The 18,889-nt window shown below is 40.7% G+C and overlaps 1 protein-coding gene and 1 long non-coding RNA gene across 8 annotated transcripts in view; one reads left to right on the top strand and one right to left on the bottom strand.

Moving 5' to 3' along the window:
* Positions 1-18,889, top strand: part of LOC127530285 (uncharacterized) — a 239,525-nt gene that overhangs the window by 195,189 nt on the left and 25,447 nt on the right. The gene's annotated exons all lie outside the window — the stretch shown is intronic.
* tmem63a (transmembrane protein 63A) overlaps positions 587-18,889 on the bottom strand; it is a 28,703-nt gene continuing 10,400 nt past the window's right edge. For 3 of the 7 annotated variants that reach the window (XM_051936655.1, XM_051936656.1, XM_051936657.1), the window contains 15 exons: positions 18,016-18,086; positions 17,857-17,937; positions 17,601-17,718; positions 14,200-14,333; positions 13,841-13,990; positions 12,339-12,492; positions 11,563-11,669; positions 11,391-11,477; positions 10,802-10,867; positions 10,427-10,589; positions 8,314-8,419; positions 8,071-8,238; positions 6,409-6,524; positions 6,274-6,324; positions 587-3,761 (listed from right to left, as the gene is read on the bottom strand). In XM_051936655.1, coding sequence (XP_051792615.1) covers positions 3,621-3,761; positions 6,274-6,324; positions 6,409-6,524; positions 8,071-8,238; positions 8,314-8,419; positions 10,427-10,589; positions 10,802-10,867; positions 11,391-11,477; positions 11,563-11,669; positions 12,339-12,492; positions 13,841-13,990; positions 14,200-14,333; positions 17,601-17,718; positions 17,857-17,937; positions 18,016-18,086 — 1,713 coding nt within the window. In that variant the 3' untranslated portion in view covers positions 587-3,620. The remainder of the gene's footprint in view (positions 3,762-6,273; positions 6,325-6,408; positions 6,525-8,070; positions 8,239-8,313; positions 8,420-10,426; positions 10,590-10,801; positions 10,868-11,390; positions 11,478-11,562; positions 11,670-12,338; positions 12,493-13,840; positions 13,991-14,199; positions 14,334-17,600; positions 17,719-17,856; positions 17,938-18,015; positions 18,087-18,889) is intronic. The other 4 variants (XR_007936764.1, XR_007936766.1, XR_007936763.1 and 1 more) reach the window with 4 other exon arrangements.

Raw genomic sequence — 18,889 nt, 5'->3', positions numbered from 1 at the left:
CAAAAATGGCACAAATTTGACACAAAAAGATGCAAAAAATGATACAAAAAGGACAAAGACAAAAATGGCACAAAAAGATGCAAAAAATGATACAAAAAGGACAAAGACAAAAATGGCACAAAAAGATGCAAAAACGAAGCCTATAGACACTAAAAGAAGCAAATATGACACAAAAAGTAGCAAACATGATACTCAGACACAAATGACACACAAAGATGCAAAAATGGCACAAAAATGACACAAAAAAGTGCAAATATGATACAAAGACACAAAAAGATGCAAAAATGAAGCCTATAAACACTTAAAGAAGCAAACATGATGCAAAATGACAAGACACAAAAATGACACAAATCTAACACAAAAAGATTTACATATGACACACAAAGATACAAAAATGACACACCAAGAAGCAAAAATGACAGAAAATGACACAAAAAGATAAATGTCAGTAAAAGCCACTAAAATGCCAGTGTGTGTGTGTGTGTGTGTGTGTGAAGTGTGTTTTCTTAACGCCGTCCTCCAGCAGTCACCGTTCCTGAACCGCTTTGTGGAGCTGAGAGGTTCCGTCAGAAAACCATTCATTACCCACATTTAACTAACTCCTTTATTTTGGTGTTCCAGAGCCGGGGCAGGTACCGTGGTGAGAAAGGGCAGGAGGGCAACAAAAGGAGGCAATAAGAGGATCAGGTGAGGAGGAGGAGCCGGCGGTGGAGAGACTCATTCCAGTGTCACGATCACTTAGAAGTCCTGCATATTCCAGAGGTTAGACTCGTCCCTCTGCAGCTCAACAGCGCCCCCCAATGACCGGACGGCGTCACAACAACCCAACAACCTTTCTGGAGGAGTTTAAAACTGCACGAGACTCTTTAATGCAAACCTGAGAAAAGTCAAACAACGAACAAAGAACCCTTCGGCATTCAGTTCCTCGTTAATAATTTCACAAAGTCGACATAAAAAAGCTGCAAAATTACAGAAAAGTTGACCTCTTTAAACATTCCGTCATCATCTGACCCCAAAAACGATTAAAATTAAACTTCTTTCAGCTGCCAAGCTCCTTTAATACTGATAGAAATTAATATTGTTAAATTAAATAACCAAATTTAATTTTCCTGATGGAACTAAAAGTCACACGTTTAGTTCAGGGACCATCAGAGAGCTGGAAATCTAAAGATTTTTTCTAGTTTTACAGCTTCTGGCTCTGATAAATGGTGCAATTTTGGCAGTTTTTTTTTTTTTTTAAACACATACAAAAAAACCACAAAACATAACAAAAAAAGTAGTTTTTTACAGAATGTGGTTGGTGCAAATGGTTTATATCTGGGTTATTAAAGGAGCTGTATCGAATTAAGTGAATATAAAAATTTTAAGCTTAAATTTGGTTCATTTTCTTACATGAACTACATATCGCACATGTTTAGTTCAAAGACCAATGGAATGCAGGAAATCTAAACATTTTTCTGATTTTACAGGTTCTGGTTCTAAATGCAGCAATTTTGGCAAGTTTTTTTTTTTTTGAAAAACATACAAAAAAAACACAAAACGTGCCTGTGAAACCCACCCGCAGATGTTTCTAAACAGTTGATTAGCTTCTCAGTTGCAGCTACAATCCCTAACTTTTAGTTTTTTTTACACAATCTTATTGGTCAAACATTGAAGAGTCCTGAGGCTTTTAGGTCCTCGTTAATTGCACAAACATAAAAAAGTTGCAAAATTACATAAAAGATGACCTCTTTAAACATTCTGTCATCATCCGACCCCAAAAAATTATGAAAATCAAACTTCTTTTGGTAGCAAAGCTCCTTAAATACTGACAGAAATTAATATTATCAAATTACAAAAAGCGCTTTTTTTTTTTTTTAGAAACAACAGAAATACGTCAAGTTGTTCCTTCAGCAGACGTTGCCACCTCTTCGGTATCTGTGGCATTCATTATTGGCTTCAACATGGAGAATTAAAGCTCCGTTAATGCTGCTCGTGTGCAAAAAACATTCACCGATCATCAAGGAAAACTGTCTTCTTACTCTTAAACTGAAGAGCCACAACATTAAAACCACCGGCCTGATGTTGGGTTGTTTCCTTCTTCATGTTCCGACTTCAAGAGCCGTCTACTAGAACCTCTTCTAGTGAAGTTTCCAGTCTTTAAGCTCCTGAATAACTCATGTTTAGGTCTTGACGCTAGTTGGTTAAAGTCAAGCTGCCATTCTTCTTTGTTCTGGTCCAGTAACCGTGTTGGAAAAATGTAAAATTCAACATGTGGGTCAACAAAACAAACCTCCATTGTTCTATTTCCTACTTAGAACTGGAGTTCAGTCCAGTAACTATTTGTTTTGGGGCAGTTGGGGTCATCATTGCGGTCAAAACTGTGGGATTCTACATAAAAATGGACACAAAAAGGTGGAATTTGGGGCTTTTTCACACCATTAAAAGACCTCTGAGGCACAAAGACCAAACCTCTGGAGATGGAGGTTGGCAGTGGATCCTTTGGTTCCTGTGGATAGTTTGGTGGCATCTCTATAGGTCCAACTAGACTATAAGACTATAGCCCCTGTTTAATGGGCGCTCATATTTTGGGACTTTTTTGTTCCATTAAAAGACCTTCCAAGGCACAACGATGGAACCTCTGGAGATGGTTGGCAGTGGATCCTTTGGTTCCAGTGGATAGTTTGGTGGCGTCTCCATAGGTCCAACTATAAGACTATAGCCCCTGTTTACTGGGCGCTCATATTTTGGGACTTTTTTGTTCCATTAAAAGACCTTCCAAGGCACAACGATGGAACCTCTGGAGATGGTTGGCAGTGGATCCTTTGGTTCCCGTGGATAGTTTGGTGGCGTCTCCATAGGTCCAACTATAAGACTATAGCCCCTGTTTACTGGGCGCTCATATTTTGGGACTTTTTTGTTCCATTAAAAGACCTTCCAAGGCACAACGATGGAACCTCTGGAGATGGTTGGCAGTGGATCCTTTGGTTCCCGTGGATAGTTTGGTGGCGTCTCCATAGGTTCAACTATAAGACTATAGCCCCTGTTTACTGGGCGCTCATATTTTGGGACTTTTTTGTTCCATTAAAAGACCTTCCAAGGCACAACAATGGAACATCTGGAGATGGAGGTTGGCAGTGGATCCTTTGGTTCCTGTGGTGGCGCCTCCTTACATCCATTTTGGGAAGTCTGGAAGTCATCAATCAACACTCTGGGGCTCTTGGTCATGTTCCTCTAGGGTTAGGGTTAGGACTATAACTCCTGTTTATGGGTCGCCCACTCAACCAGTTGGAGCTACCTGGGCGTCCAGACTTTCAGTTTTCGTACTATTAAAAGATTTCCAAGGCGTGAAGATGGAGCCTCTGGAGATGTAGGTTGGCAGTGGATCCTTTTTATTCCTGTAGTGGCGCCTCTTTAGATCCAATTTGGGAAGTCTGCAGGTCATCAATCAACACTTTGGGGCTCTTGGTCGTGTTCCTCAAGCGGTATTTCTAGTTGTGTTGAAGGACTAAACGTCTCCAGATGTTCCCTTTGGTGGTTTTAATGTCGTGGCAGAGATAAAAGTTAAGCCGGTCTGAGGAAACCGGTGTTCAGACTGTTTTTTTTTTTTTAAACAAAATCGGGAGCCAAAATGGATTAATTCAAGCTTCCGAAGCATCTTCTTCCACTGGACTGGGTTCAGGAGCCGGAATTTCGTCCATAGAACCGTAAGACCGCTGAGGTTTGGACCTCTGAGGGCTGTCGACAGGGGATTTAGGATTCAGGACTCTGGGGAGGTAAACCTGAAAACAGACGGGCAACAGGAGGAGATTTTAACAGAATGATAAAGAAAAGATGAAGCTCCTGAACTGATATAGAATCAAATTAAATCCCTTTTCTTAGGGTCCAAACACTTTTTTGAGGTCCTAAACAACCTCAAACTATCTGCAGTTCAGCCGAGAACTCTTTTAATTTTTGCCATTACACTGTCGGCCACAGCGGACCCACTAAAGACTTCACAGTTTCACCAAATAGGTACACACGTGGACAAAATTGTTGGTACCCCTCAGTTAAAGAAGGAAAAACCCACAATTCTCACTGAAATCACTTGAAACTCACAAAAGTAACAATAAATAAAAATTTATTGAAAATTAAATAATCAAAAACAGCCATCACTTTTGAATTGTTGATTAACATAATTATTTAAAAAAACAAACTAATGAAACAGGCCTGGACAAAAATGATGGTACCTCTATAAAAGATTGAAAACTATTTGACCAGAGTGACATGATTAACTCAGGTGTGTCATTTAATTGACATCACAGGTGTTTCCAAACTCATAATCAGTCAGTCTGCCTATTTAAAGGGAGACAAGTAGTCACCCTGCTGTTTGGTGAAAAGGTGTGTACCACACTGAACATGGACAACAGAAAGCGAAGGAGAGAATTGTCCCAGGACATCCGAAAAAAAATGATAGACAAACATCTTAAAGGTAAAGGCTATAAGACCATCTCTAAACAGCTTGAAGTTCCTGTGACAACAGTGGCTCATATTATTCAGAAGTTCAAGACCCACGGGACAGTAGCCAACCTCCCTGGACGTGGCCGCAAGAGGAAAATTGATGACAAATTGAAGAGACGGATCGTTGGAATTGTATCCAAAGAGCCCAGAGCAACCTCCAAAGAAATTAAAGGTGAACTCCAAGGCCAAGGTACATCAGTGTCAGATCGCACCATTCGTCGTTGTTTGAGCCAAAGTGGACTTCATGGGAGACGACCAAGGAGGACACCACTGCTGAAAAAAACTCATAAAAAAGCCAGACTGGAATTTGCAAAAATGCATGTTGACAAGCCACAAAGCTTCTGGGAGAATGTCCTTTGGACAGATGAGACCAAACTGGAGCTTTTTGGTAAGGCACATCAACTCTATGTTCATAGACTCAAAAACCAAGCATACGAAGAAAAGAACACTGTCCCTACGGTGAAACATGGAGGAGGCTCAGTAATGTTTTGGGGCTGCTTTGCTGCATCTGGCACAGGGTGTCTTGAAAGTGTGCAAGGCACGATGAAATCTGAAGACTATCAAGGCATTCTGGAGAGAAATGTGCTGCCGAGTGTCAGAAAGCTTGGTCTCAGTCGCAGGTCATGGGTCTTCCAACAGGACAACCATCCAAAACACACAGCCAAAAACACCCAAGAAAGGCTGAGAGAAAAGCGTTGGACTATTCTAAAGTGGCCTTCTATCAGCCCAGATCTGAATCCCATTGAACATATGTGGAAGGAGCTGAAACATGCCATTTGGAGAAGACACCCATCAAACCTGAGACAACTGGAGCTGTTTGCTCATGAGGAGTGGGCCAAAATACCTGTTGACAGCTGCAGAACGCTCATTGACAAATACAGAAATCGTTTAATTGCAGTGATTGCCTCAAAAGGTTGTGCAACAAAATATTAAGTTATGGGTACCATCATTTTTGTCCAGCCCTATTTCATTAGTTTGTTTTTTTAAATAATTATGTTAATCAACAATTCAAAAGTGATGGCTGATTTTGATTATTTAATTTTCAATAAATTTTTATTTATTGTTACTTTTGTGAGTTTCAAGTGATTTCAGTGAGAATTGTGGGTTTTTCCTTCTTTAACTGAGGGGTACCAACAATTTTGTCCACGTGTGTAGAATTTTTAGTTTTTTTTACAGAATCTGATGACTGCAAATAGTTTCTTTTTAAAAAAGAGATGCGTAGATTAATGTCATATTGATGGAAAAAAAATCACAATTTAAGCTTAAATTTGATTAATTTTCCCAACAGAACCGTACGTGACACATGATTAGTCAGGGACCATTGGAATTATGATAATCCAACAAATATTTCTGCTTTTACACTTTCAAGCTCTGATAAATGCTGTAATTTTGGCGATTTATTTACCTATTTTACTGATAACTTGCTTTTCAAACCCACTAGTGGATTTTCATGGTCCAGAGGATTAAGTGTATTTTTTAAAATCCATTTTTGTGTTTTATTTTATGCAGTACAGCTTGTGCTTGAAATAAAAGTCCTGTAAATGTGCATCAGATATGACCTAGAAAAATGACCCAGAGGGGCAAAAGTTCATGGCGTCAAAAGGACAATAAACACTTATCTTCTGTTTTCTATTAGCCGTGTTATTTTACTGTATTTACATTTTTGTGTGGCAGCTGAAGCCAAGGTAAACGTTCATTAAGTTATTACTTTGTTAATGCTTAACATAAGAAAAAGGACAAACAGGGCAGACAAACGTCCTGAATGTGTCTGATGTTTAAGAACAGGCACAGTACCGTGGAGTTTTCTTCCACTCCCTCTCCTTGATCCTCGTCCTCCTCCTTGACCTGGGTAAAAACACAAACATTAAAATGAGATCAGAGTGAAGGACGGCAGAGAATAACAGTAAAACACGAGGAAGGAAAACTCACGGCATAGTTGTGAGGACTGAGGTATTTAAAGTGTCCGAAGCAGGTGTAGCCGAGGCATAAGAACACGGTGACGCAGAGAACCACCAGAGTGAACAGAGACGTGGACCTCCAGAAACCTGGAAACGCCACAAACACAGATTTAGAACGGCAGCATTTGGTCTAAACTTTGCTTTGAATGTTCACAGACTCCATCTTTAAGCACTGGCGGGCTGGAAAAGCTGAACAGTAGCAGTAGTTTAAAATAAAAAGTGTGACTTTAAACAATGCAATGATGAATACTCTGGACTTTTAAAATGCCCTGTGCAATATCATTATTTCCTATACATGTCTAGAACACGTGTTGCATCGGTGTTCGTCTACATAAAAATCTGTCCATTTGTGTCTTATGTTTCTTTGCAGGGGTTTTGTGTCTCTTTGTTGTAATTTTGTGCCGTTCTGAGGTAATTTGTGGCTCTTTGTGATCACTTTGTGTCTTTGGGATTATTCTGTGTAGATTAACCTTTCTTTGCAGGAGTTTTGTGTCTCTGAAGTCATTTTGTGTCTCCTCTGTGGTCATTTTGTGCCTTTTTGAAGTCATTTTTAGTCTCTGGGATAATTCTGTGTAGATTTATGTCTCTTTGCAGAGGTTTTGTGTCTCTTTTGTGTAATCTGTGTATCTTTGTAGTCATTTTGTCTCTTCTGTGTGATTTTGCGTCTTTTTGAAGTCGTGTTGTGTCTGTGGTTTCATTGTATGTCTCTTTGTGGTCATTTTGTGCATCTTTTTGTCTCTTTGGATCACTTTGTGTCTGTTTGAGGTCAGTTTGTCTCTTCAGTGTCATTTTGTGTCTCTTTGGGATCATTCTGTGTCAATTTATGTTCCGTTGCAGTTGTTTTGTGTCTCTTTGTCGCAACTTTGTATCTCCTTGGTGTCATTTTGTCTTTTTGAGATAATTTTGTGTTAATTCAAGTCTCACTGAGGTCATTTCGTGTCGATTTATGTTCCTTTGCAGTGGTTTTGTGTCTCTTTGGGGTCATTTTGTGTCTCTTTATGATCATTTTACGTCTCACTGCGGTCATTTTGGTATCTTTGACGTCACCTGGAGCCTTGTTCTGGTCATTTTGTGTCTCTTTGAGGTCACCGTGTTCTGACTTCTTTCTATCAGAGCATCATTAAAGTGTGACGACCCTCCACCTGGACACCAGGCGCGCCCGTTTCGGTCGTCACCTGATTGAGCCACGTCTTTAATCAGCGGCTCGGCTGCTTTTTTCCAGTCGGGTGGAGTCGGCTGACGGGAGCGGTGGGTCTGTGGAGCTCCAGCCTTAATTGTAGCGTGGACTTCCCTTTGATTTGCACCGTACAGTGGCTGTCTCTGTGTTTTTGGTACAACTGTGGAGCTGAGTTGCTGTCTTCAGCAGTTTGTACTACATTAGCTCTTTGTACAGGACACCTTTCACTGATCTTTGTCTGTGCTATTTTTTATTTGACATAAAAACCTGTGCAATATAGAAATACTTCTTTACACACTTTATGTACTTCTTTATGTATTTATTTTATTTACTATTATTACTTTTAGCCTTGTATTTTTGGTTCTTCTATTATTTTATCTGGTGCTGTTGAACTGATTCATTTAGAAGATCTTTCACCATGTTTAACTCCATTTCTACTCTGCTGCTGTTCCTGACCTGCTCTGAGGACGGAGAAGAAGTAGAGCCAAATGAGGCAGATGATGGGAGCAGCCAGAGCCTGGTTGACGGCTCCCAGGTGAACCTGATGGGTGAGACGAGTCGGCAGGTAGGCGAAGTACAGGTTGTGTCTGTCCACCAGGTGTTTGAGCAGCATGTACAGCAGACCTGGAGGAGGAAAACGAGGTAAATACAAACACCAGACTGCAGAGAATACAGCACATCAGACCTCTAAGTTCTCACCAAAAGGTACGATGACGGGACAGATGATGCTGTAGGCCATGACGACGGTGAACACACACAGAGTCCAGCCGTACATCGCTCCGTATTCAAACTCATAGGCCTGGTTCTGGAGACACAAAACCACACAGGAAGCAACTGAATGTTTAACTTTTTACAGAGTTAAGTCACAAAATGAAGTCAGCAGGACTTGGTATGTTTCTATAAAATGCAACACGCTGACACACTTTTCTCTGGTGACATTTTACATCTCTTTAAAGAGATTTTTATTTTGGTCATTTTTTGTCATTTATGTTTCTTTGCACTTTTGTGTCTCTGTTTGGTGTAATTTTGCATCTTTTTGTGGTAATCTTCTGTTGATTTATGTTTCTTTGCAGTGGTTTTGCATTTCTTTGGTGCAACTTTGTGCCTCCTTGTGGTCATTTTGTGTCTTTCTGGGATCATTTTGTGATTATTTCTGTTTCATTGCAGTGGTTTTGTGTGTTTTTGGTGTCATTTGTGTCTCTTTGGGACCATTTTGTGTGGATTTGTGTTTCTTTGCTGTTATTTTGTACTCTTTGTGGTCATTACGTGTCTCTGGTGTCATTTTGTATCTTTTTGGTGTCATTTTGTGTCTTTAGGATCATTTTGTGATGATTTCTGTTTAATTGCAGTGGTTTTGTGTGTCTTTGGGACTATTTTGTGTCGATTTATGTTTCTTTACAATGATTTTGTGCCTCTTTGTGGTCAGTTTGTGCCTCTTTGTGGTCAGTTTGTGTCTCTTTGGGTCAGTTTGTGTCTTTGTCATCAGTTTGTGTCTCTTTGTGGTCAGTTTGTGTCTCTTTGTGGTCATGTTGTGTCTCTTTGTGGTCATGTTGTGTCTCTTTGTGGTCATGTTGTGTCTCTTTGTGGTCAGTTTGTGCTCTTTGTGGTCAGTTTGTGTCTCTTTGTGGTCAGTTTGTGCTCTTTGTGGTCAGTTTGTGTCTTTGTCATCAGTTTGTGTCTCTTTGTGGTCAGTTTGTGTCTCTTTGTGGTCAGTTTGTGTCTCTTTGTGGTCAGTTTGTGTCTCTTTGTGGTCAGTTTGTGCCTCTTTGTGGTCAGTTTGTGTCTCTTTGTGGTCAGTTTGTGTCTCTTTGTGGTCAGTTTGTGTCTCTTTGTGGTCAGTTTGTGCCTCTTTGTGGTCAGTTTGTGTCTCTTTGTGGTCAGTTTGTGTCTCTTTGTGGTCAGTTTGTGTCTCTTTGTGGTCAGTTTGTGTCTCTTTGTGGTCAGTTTGTGTCTCTTTGTGGTCAGTTTGTGTCCTTTGTGGTCAGTTTGTGTCTCTTTGTGGTCAGTTTGTGTCTCTTTGTGGTCAGTTTGTGTCTCTTTGTGGTCAGTTTGTGTCTCTTTGTGGTCAGTTTGTGTCTCTTTGTGGTCAGTTTGTGTCTCTTTGTGGTCAGTTTGGTGTCTCTTTGTGGTCAGTTTGTTGTCTCTTTGTGGTCAGTTTGTGCCTCTTTGTGGTCATTTTGGTGTCTCTTAGTGGTCAGTTTGTGCTTCTTTGTGGGTCATTTTGTGTCTCTTTGTGGCTTTTGGTGCGCTCTTTGTGGTCAGTTTGTTGCCCTCTTTGTGGTTCAGTTTGGGTGCCTCTTTGTGGTCAGTTTGTGTCTCTTTTGGGGTCAGTTTGTTCTTTGTCATCAGTTTGTGTCTCTTTGGGTCAGTTTGTGTCTTTGTCATCAGTTTTGTGACTCTTTGGGGTCAGTTTGTGTCCTTTGGTCATCAGTTGTTGCCTCTTTGTGGTCAGTTTGTGCCTCTTTGTGGTCATTTTGTGCCTCTTTGTGGTCATTTTGTGCCTCTTTGTGGTCAGTTTGTGTCTTTGTCCTCAGTTTGTGTGTCTTTGTCCTCAGTTTGTGTCTCTTTGTGGTCACTGTGTTCTGACTCCTTTCTATCAAAGCATCATTAAATTTTCCAGCAGACCACAGAGGCCACCTTTCATTGATCTTTCTGTCTCTGGTTCTCCTCCTTTGGACACTTTTGGTGGGTTCTTACCGCTATATTTCTATAAAATACAGTATTTCTAACAGAATAAATTTGACAAAGGACACTAAGTCCTGTCTAAACAGATTATTGGTGACCCTCTGCAGCAGCTGATGCCGTCACAAACCTGCCTGACGTATTTTCTCTCTGCAGCAGAGCGAGCGAGCATCATACGAATGATGTACAGCAGTAACCCTGGCAACCGCAGCAACTCCATCCCAGAGCCCACCAGGGCCGCTGCGATCACGTAGTTGACGAAAAAAGCTCCTTGGTTGGGTAAGAACACACACCTGGTGGAGGGAAAGACAGAAAAGAGGACAAGTGTTGAACTGATGCAGAATTACAGGAAAAAAGAAAATCCAGTATTTTAAGAAGCTACATGTCAGAAGACTTTCATTTTTCATGTTTGTCTGACACGCTGTGAAATCTGGAACTATGCTGATCAGCCTCAAATTAAAATGACTTAGAACAATTCCTCTTACAAAAAAGTAGGATTACTTACTCAAACCTCGTTTTTCCATCAGTGAGAAACGTTTTATCAAACAGCCAGCGGAAAAAGACATCAAGACTAAAATGGAAAACAGAGAAAACAGTTTTCAAAATAAGTCTCTCTTGAATCCAGTTACGACTACACCGCATGAACAAACCAACAGGGATTTATTTCTGCAAAAAAGACTTCACTGAGGTGATAGCACCTGGGTTAAACGTGTTTAAGCTCCCATTTTTCGCTGTATCTGACATACAACGAGGTTTTAGCTATCAGCAAAGGCAAAGAAATGGCACAAAAGTGAGAAAAGACAAGAATAAAGTGTAAATAAGTAAATAGTGTTGGTGATTTGCCTTTGGTGCAAGTTAAACTGCTCTGGGAGGCACCACAAATTCCTTAATGTAGGAAAAAAACTAAAGTATGTCAGATACAGCAGGAAATGAGGGAATTAAAACGTATAATAGACATTATTGTTGATAAAATTGTCATAAAAAACAGGAAAATGCAAAGATTTCTATCAAACAATGTATCATTTCCTGACTGCAGAGTGTAGTTTGTACAGGAGAGTCTGTTCTTTATTCAGACTGGTAGAAGTGAGAATTACCTGGTGAGTCCCAGCGAGGGGAGGATCAGCACCATGAAGAGCAGGAAGAAGTACAACTTTCGCATCATGCTCAGCTGCTCGCTGGACCTGAGTTGGCAGCAGATTAAACTATTTACCTCCGTTGACAGAAACTAATCACTAATCAGTCTGTTGTTGTGTATTTCTGTGTCACCTGCTCCAGTGAGACTCTCCCAGGGTAGAATAATACACCATAGTGGGCAGCAGGGCAGAGAAGGACCACAGCAGCAGCGTGGGGAAGAACTGACTGATGATGGGACTCTGGAGATGAAACAAAGCAACATGAAGAGTCATAGCTCTGAAAACAAATTTGATATTTATGGTTTCTGTGAGAGGTGTTCAACCACCTGTGGAAGTTTTCTCCTTTCATTACTTTTAAACACTGAATTACGGTCAAATAAATTCTGTTTTTGACAAGAATTTGCAAACCAATGACACCTACGACTCCTCTGAAGGAGTTCCAAGCTTCAGCAGCTGAGATGGGAGAGACTGTTCATAAAACAACTGTTGTCTGTTCTTCACCAGTCAAAGCTTTATGGAGACAAAGGGAGAGACTCTGTTGGAAAAAAGCTCAAATTAAATGTGGACTAGAGTTAACCAGAAGACATGTGGAGACTCTGACGACACCTGGAATGAGGTTCTTTGGTCTGAGGAGACCAGAATGGAGATTTTTGTCCATCAGACAAGAAGATACGTTTGATGGACACCAAACTTGGCGCCATCCCCACTGTGAAACACGGCGGCGGCGGCATCGTGGCGTCAAGCGCGGCGGCGGCATCATGGTGGCGTCAAGCGCGGCGGCGGCATCATGGTGGCGTCAAGCGCGGCGGCGGCGGCATCGTGATTCAATGTTGAAAAGCAATAAAAGGGGAAAACTTCCAAAGGTAAATCTATTATTATGGTCTGTATTCGTGCATGTGTGGGCCTCACATTGAGGTAGGCGATGGGCTTCGTCACGTTGAACCTGTCAATGGTGTTGATGATGATGGTGGGAGTTGTGAGGAAGGTGAGCACTACGACCAGTAACAAGTTTAACAACAAGTAGCGCACGTACCAGGAAAAACCGCTAACGGACAGATTTTCCCTGTGGAGGACAAAACACAGAAAACAGGACAGTTAGACAATAAATTTCTGTTATGCTGCATTTGGCACACTATGCTCTGGAACTAAAACTAATAAAAGTTTAAGAAAAATAACATTTGGCTGACACATGCACATTTTCATTCAAGAAAAAAAACTAAAACCATATCAAAATCTAGTGTCAAAATGAAGACTGGGATCAACATATCCTTATTAATAGATACTGCAATTTCCAGATGTTCCCTAAACGTCTCACATTCATCAGTAGATAGACTGTGCACAGAGAAGCTTCTAGTCTCCATTTAGCTGACACAAATGCACATTTTTATTTAAGACAAAGGTGAAATGCCAAAATTAACACCGGGATGAACATTTGCCTTATTAACAGATAATATAATTCACTGGTGGTCCTTAAATGCCTCATATGCATCAGTAGATAGACGGCTGTGTACAGAGAAGATTCTCATCTCCATTTGGCTGACACAAATGCACATTTTCATCAAAAAAGACTAAAAGCACACCAAAAATCAAGTGTCAAAATTAACACTGGGATCAATATTTGCTTATGAATAGATGCTATGATTTCCTGATGTTCCCTAAATGCAACAGTAGATAGGCGGCTGTGCACAGAGAAAGTTGTAGTCTCCATTTGGCTGACAAATGCATACTTTCTTTAAAAAAAAAAAAAAAAACTAAATCAAGTGTCAAAATTAACAGTGGGATGAACATTTTCCTTATTAAGGATACTACAATTTCCTGGTGTTCCCTAAACGCCTCACATGCATCAGTAGATAGATGGCCGTGCACAGAGAAGCTTCTAGTCTCCATTTGGCTGACACATACACATCCTTCATGAAAAAAGACTAAGATCAAGTGCCAAAATGAGCACTAGGATGAATATTTGCTTATCAATAGATGCTACAGTTTCCAGATGTTCCATAAACGCCTCGCATACATCAGTACATAGACGGTTGAGCACAGAGAAGCTTCTAGTCTCCATAATTTACTGCAGCAGCTCAGACCAAAAAATAATTTGAAAGAAAGCGTTTTAAAGTCAGATTAATCCAAGCTGAAGCCAAGCGAGGCTTTTTTAAATGCCAAAAATGTTGATCATTATTATTTAATTGTGTGAAACCAAAATTGTGGACAATACTCCTATTTTGTGCTACATCATACACAAAAAAAGGGGGAAAAAATGCAGTTTATTTGGAATCACTCACAAATCCTGCATGATTTCACTAAAATAAAACCACTTGATGTTAATATTGAATCACAGAGGAGCCCTGTTGGCACCAGTCTCATTATAAAGTTGAATGATGTGCACATGCTGCTGCTGTTGTTTACGATCTTACCAGTACACGTTTCTGGGATGAGGAGCGAAGCTGACCTGCCACTTGTTCACCCTCAGAGCTTTGCTGTTGGTGGAAGGTTGAGGTTCTCTCCCGCAGCAGGAGCAGCAGCTCGTGCTGTCGCATTCGAGAGCGTTGAAGTCTTTTAAAATGCTGCCAGCAGAAATGAATACACATTAACCAGCTACCCGGAGGCGTCTTTCCAGGAAAAAGTCACGCGGCGACAGTAAAATTGGGAGATAAGAGGACAGAAATAGCGGCTCCAGCAAACACTGAGTCTGGTGTTCGTGTCAGAGCAAAGATATTTAAGGGAAACAGCAGTAATAGATTACTCCACAGCTGGACCAGTGGTTTACACTCACTACTTGGCCATAGCTTCGTTCTGTAGGGTGATGAAGGCGAGCCCCAGAGGGTGCTGTGGAACCTCCTCGGCCTGTTTCCTCACTTCCACCAGCAGCTCCTTCTCTTTGGTGCTGTAGTACTCGATGGCATCAACCTGACAGAACACGTTATTTTATTTTATCGTAACGGCATATGTAGTCCAATATCTGTTGGTGCTGTCTCTGTGGTTTGTGTCTCTTTTAGACCCTTCAGAAAAACGCGGGCAAAAATCCTTGATTATGCGGGCTAAAATCCTTGATTATGCGAATAAATATGCGAGGTTTTTATGCCATTTTATGCGGGGAAATTGCAGAAAGTTGCAAAGTATGCGAATAGTTGCGAAAGATGCGAAATATGTAAGAACCGCAAAAAAAAAAGTGATTCTTCTCCTACGTCCTGTTACTAGGCTACGCGACATGGATCAGTGGGTAGAGTGGCCGTCTTGTAACTGGAAGGTTGCCGGTTCGATCCTCGGCCCGTTGAGCTCATGTCGAGGTGTCCCTGAGCAAGACACTGAACCCCTAATTGCTCCTGATGGGTTGTGGTTAGCCCCATCAGTGTGTGAATGTGTGAATGTGACATATCATGTAAAGCGCTTTGGATAAAAGCGCTATATACACACGTGGACAAAATTGTTGGTACCCCTCAGTTAAAGAAGGAAAAACCCACAATTCTCACTGAAATCACTTGAAACTCACAAAAGTAACAATAAATAAAAATTTATTGAAAATTAAATAATCAAAAACAGCCATCACTTTTGAATTGTTGATTAACATAATTATTTAAAAAACAAACTAATGAAACAGGCCTGGACAAAAATGATGGTACCTCTATAAAAGATTGAAAACTATTTGACCAGAGTGACATGATTAACTCAGGTGTGTCATTTAATTGACATCACAGGTGTTTCCAAACTCATAATCAGTCAGTCTGCCTATTTAAAGGGAGACAAGTAGTCACCCTGCTGTTTGGTGAAAAGGTGTGTACCACACTGAACATGGACAACAGAAAGCGAAGGAGAGAATTGTCCCAGGACATCCGAAAAAAAATGATAGACAAACATCTTAAAGGTAAAGGCTATAAGACCATCTCTAAACAGCTTGAAGTTCCTGTGACAACAGTGGCTCATATTATTCAGAAGTTCAAGACCCACGGGACAGTAGCCAACCTCCCTGGACGTGGCCGCAAGAGGAAAATTGATGACAAATTGAAGAGACGGATCGTTGGAATTGTATCCAAAGAGCCCAGAGCAACCTCCAAAGAAATTAAAGGTGAACTCCAAGGCCAAGGTACATCAGTGTCAGATCGCACCATTCGTCGTTGTTTGAGCCAAAGTGGACTTCATGGGAGACGACCAAGGAGGACACCACTGCTGAAAAAAACTCATAAAAAAGCCAGACTGGAATTTGCAAAAATGCATGTTGACAAGCCACAAAGCTTCTGGGAGAATGTCCTTTGGACAGATGAGACCAAACTGGAGCTTTTTGGTAAGGCACATCAACTCTATGTTCATAGACTCAAAAACCAAGCATACGAAGAAAAGAACACTGTCCCTACGGTGAAACATGGAGGAGGCTCAGTAATGTTTTGGGGCTGCTTTGCTGCATCTGGCACAGGGTGTCTTGAAAGTGTGCAAGGTACGATGAAATCTGAAGACTATCAAGGCATTCTGGAGAGAAATGTGCTGCCTAGTGTCAGAAAGCTTGGTCTCAGTCGCAGGTCATGGGTCTTCCAACAGGACAACCATCCAAAACACACAGCCAAAAACACCCAAGAATGGCTGAGAGAAAAGCGTTGGACTATTCTAAAGTGGCCTTCTATGAGCCCAGATCTGAATCCCATTGAACATATGTGGAAGGAGCTGAAACATGCCATTTGGAGAAGACACACATCAAACCTGAGACAACTGGAGCTGTTTGCTCATGAGGAGTGGGCCAAAATACCTGTTGACAGCTGCAGAACGCTCATTGACAAATTCAGAAATCGTTTAATTGCAGTGATTGCCTCAAAAGGTTGTGTAACAAAATATTAAGTTATGGGTACCATCATTTTTGTCCAGCCCTATTTCATTAGTTTGTTTTTTTAAATAATTATGTTAATCAACAATTCAAAAGTAATGGCTGTTTTTGATTATTTAATTTTCAATAAATTTTTATTTATTGTTACTTTTGTGAGTTTCAAGTGATTTCAGTGAGAATTGTGGGTTTTTCCTTCTTTAACTGAGGGGTACCAACAATTTTGTCCACGTGTGTAAATACAACCATTTACCATTTACTAGGCTACCACTGAATGAAAAAGAGCAATATAAAGATAAACAGACATACTACATGCAAGACACATCACAGTAAGTGCTGCCAATGTTTCATTTATTATCAGCTTAAGCAAGACTTAAACATTCCTCAATCACACATTTCTCAGAAATAAAACATTCTTTCTGCTTAGTTATACTTTGAGGCAGAGCAAACTACCTGCAACACGGTTGATTTTCTTCGGTGCTCCAGAACGATGTTGCACGGGGTGCAAAAAAGTTTCCCCCACTTCCGTGCAGTAAATCTGGGTCCTGTTTTGCCCGGTCTCTGGCTGAAATATTCGTAGGTAAATGTGATCTTTGAGCATTCGCCGTTCTTGTTTTTCGTCTCTGAGCGCCGCTCCACATCAGCTCGTGCTTCGAGTGTGTGTGTGAATGAACTGATGACGTCAGGCCGGGCGTCACATAAAAACTCACAACCCCATTTATATCGGTTATAGTTTTCTCATTTTATGCAGAAATTGTGAAATCAAGCGGGACCCGCATATTTCTCTTTTTTTTCAGGGAAATGTGAGATTCTTGCAGAAATTATGCGCTGTTTTGCGGGGATTATGCGCCTTTTGGGAAATAATTGACCCCCGCATAATCAGCGGCATTTTGGTGATTAATGCGGGAATTCATTCAATCGCATAATCGCGTTTTTCTGGAGGGTCTACTCTTTGCAGTTATTTTGTGTCTGTTTTTCTTTGTTTAGTATCTTTTTGCCATCGTGTTGCGTTTTTGCGATTGTCTCTTTACAGCTGTTTTGTGTCCATTTTTAGTTGTTTTGTGTTTCTTTGTTGTCATTTTGTGTCTCTAAGGGTTTTGTCTCTCTTTATGGTTGTTTTTCAGTCTATTTTAAGTCATTTTGTGTGTCTTTGCAATCATTTATGTCTCTTTGAGGATTTGTTTCTCTATATAGTTGTTTGTTGGTCTGTTCTACGTTGTTTTGTGTCTCTCTGCGATTGTTTTATGTCACTTTATGGTTATTTTTCTGTCTTTTTCTGATCGTCTGTGTCCCTTTAGAGTCATTTTGTGTCTATTTACAGTTGTTTAGTGTTTCTTCATGGTGTCTCAGTTGTCATCAAATCTCACCTTTTCTACATTGGAGCAGCAGCAGAGGTGACCACACAAACGTGGGTTGATCAACGCTGGTTTCTCTGTTTTCTCGAGGATCCGCTCGTAGTAACGCAGGTTTTTACCGGCTCGCAACCTGTGTGGAAAAACAAAGCACAGATAAATTGGTTTAACTTCATCTTTCTGGTCATTTTGTGTCTCTTTGCATCTCTAAGGTATCACTTAGTGTCTCTGTGGTCATTTTGTGGTCAAACAGTAACTTGTGCCGTCGTACCTTTCCTTATCCAGGTGCATGAGTTTGGCCACGTCGTAGGCCAGCGTCACATCACACACCTGGCAGGTAGGATACGCCTCGCTGTGGAGAAACACTGAGATTGAGTATTTCTGAGTGACAAAGCTGACTGAAATGTTAAAGAAAGAACAGTTTACTGACGTGAAATGAGTCTTTATGTCCTCCTCTGTCGCTGTTTTAGGGAGCGAACACACGAACAAGGAGTTTCTGGTCTAAACAGAGACGCAAGAGTCAGACAGGTGAGCACGCTTTTAATCTAACTAAGAAATCCGGTATAAAGAGTAAGAACTAAAATGAACACAAAACCTTATAGTTCTTCTTTTTTCCTGTCAGTATGTGCGCACAAAATGAAACCGCAGAGGATTGTGGGATTCTGAAGCCTCCAGTTAAACATAACGAGGGAATGTTTTCCTTTTCTGGCTTCGCTAAACTGAAAAAGTGGCCGAGCTGCCGCACAGAGCAGGTTATCAACTCTGTAAGCCAAGCTGGGTGTCTGAAACTGGGTATAAACGCAAGCATGGACGTCTATACTTCAAAAAAGAAGAAACTATGACCTGAAACCGATATGGGGAATTAGAAACGACAGTGCAAGGTGTCCAGTTACGCTGCTGCAGCCCAAACCAGGAAGAAAAACTAGAAAAAAAACACAGTTTCTGCCTCCCTAAAGGTACCATCTGAGTAAAATACTACTTATGTATAAGTGAGTGAGATGAAGAACTCTGTCAATATCAAGAAATTCCACATCTAGTTCCTTTATGCTGCTCACAAAAATGAAAAATTATGTAGAAAAACACAGAACTCTAGTAATTCTGAAGGAAGGTCTTGTGCTGGTTATATATACCGGGCTTTGCAAAAGTTCTGTTACACGGTTTCATGATCTTTAGAGACGTTTACATGTCGGAGTGAAAACTTCCATTAAACAAACTGAAAGTTCTGCCTTATAGGCAGGTGTCCTTAATACAATTTTTTTGTCTCCGGTGAAGTTGTATCAAGATGGAAGTCAAAAGAGTTGAGA

This window comes from Acanthochromis polyacanthus, chromosome 16 (assembly GCF_021347895.1).
Source record: "Acanthochromis polyacanthus isolate Apoly-LR-REF ecotype Palm Island chromosome 16, KAUST_Apoly_ChrSc, whole genome shotgun sequence".
NCBI classification, from domain to species: domain Eukaryota; kingdom Metazoa; phylum Chordata; class Actinopteri; family Pomacentridae; genus Acanthochromis; species Acanthochromis polyacanthus.
This window is presented reverse-complemented; position numbering and strand designations above follow the sequence as displayed.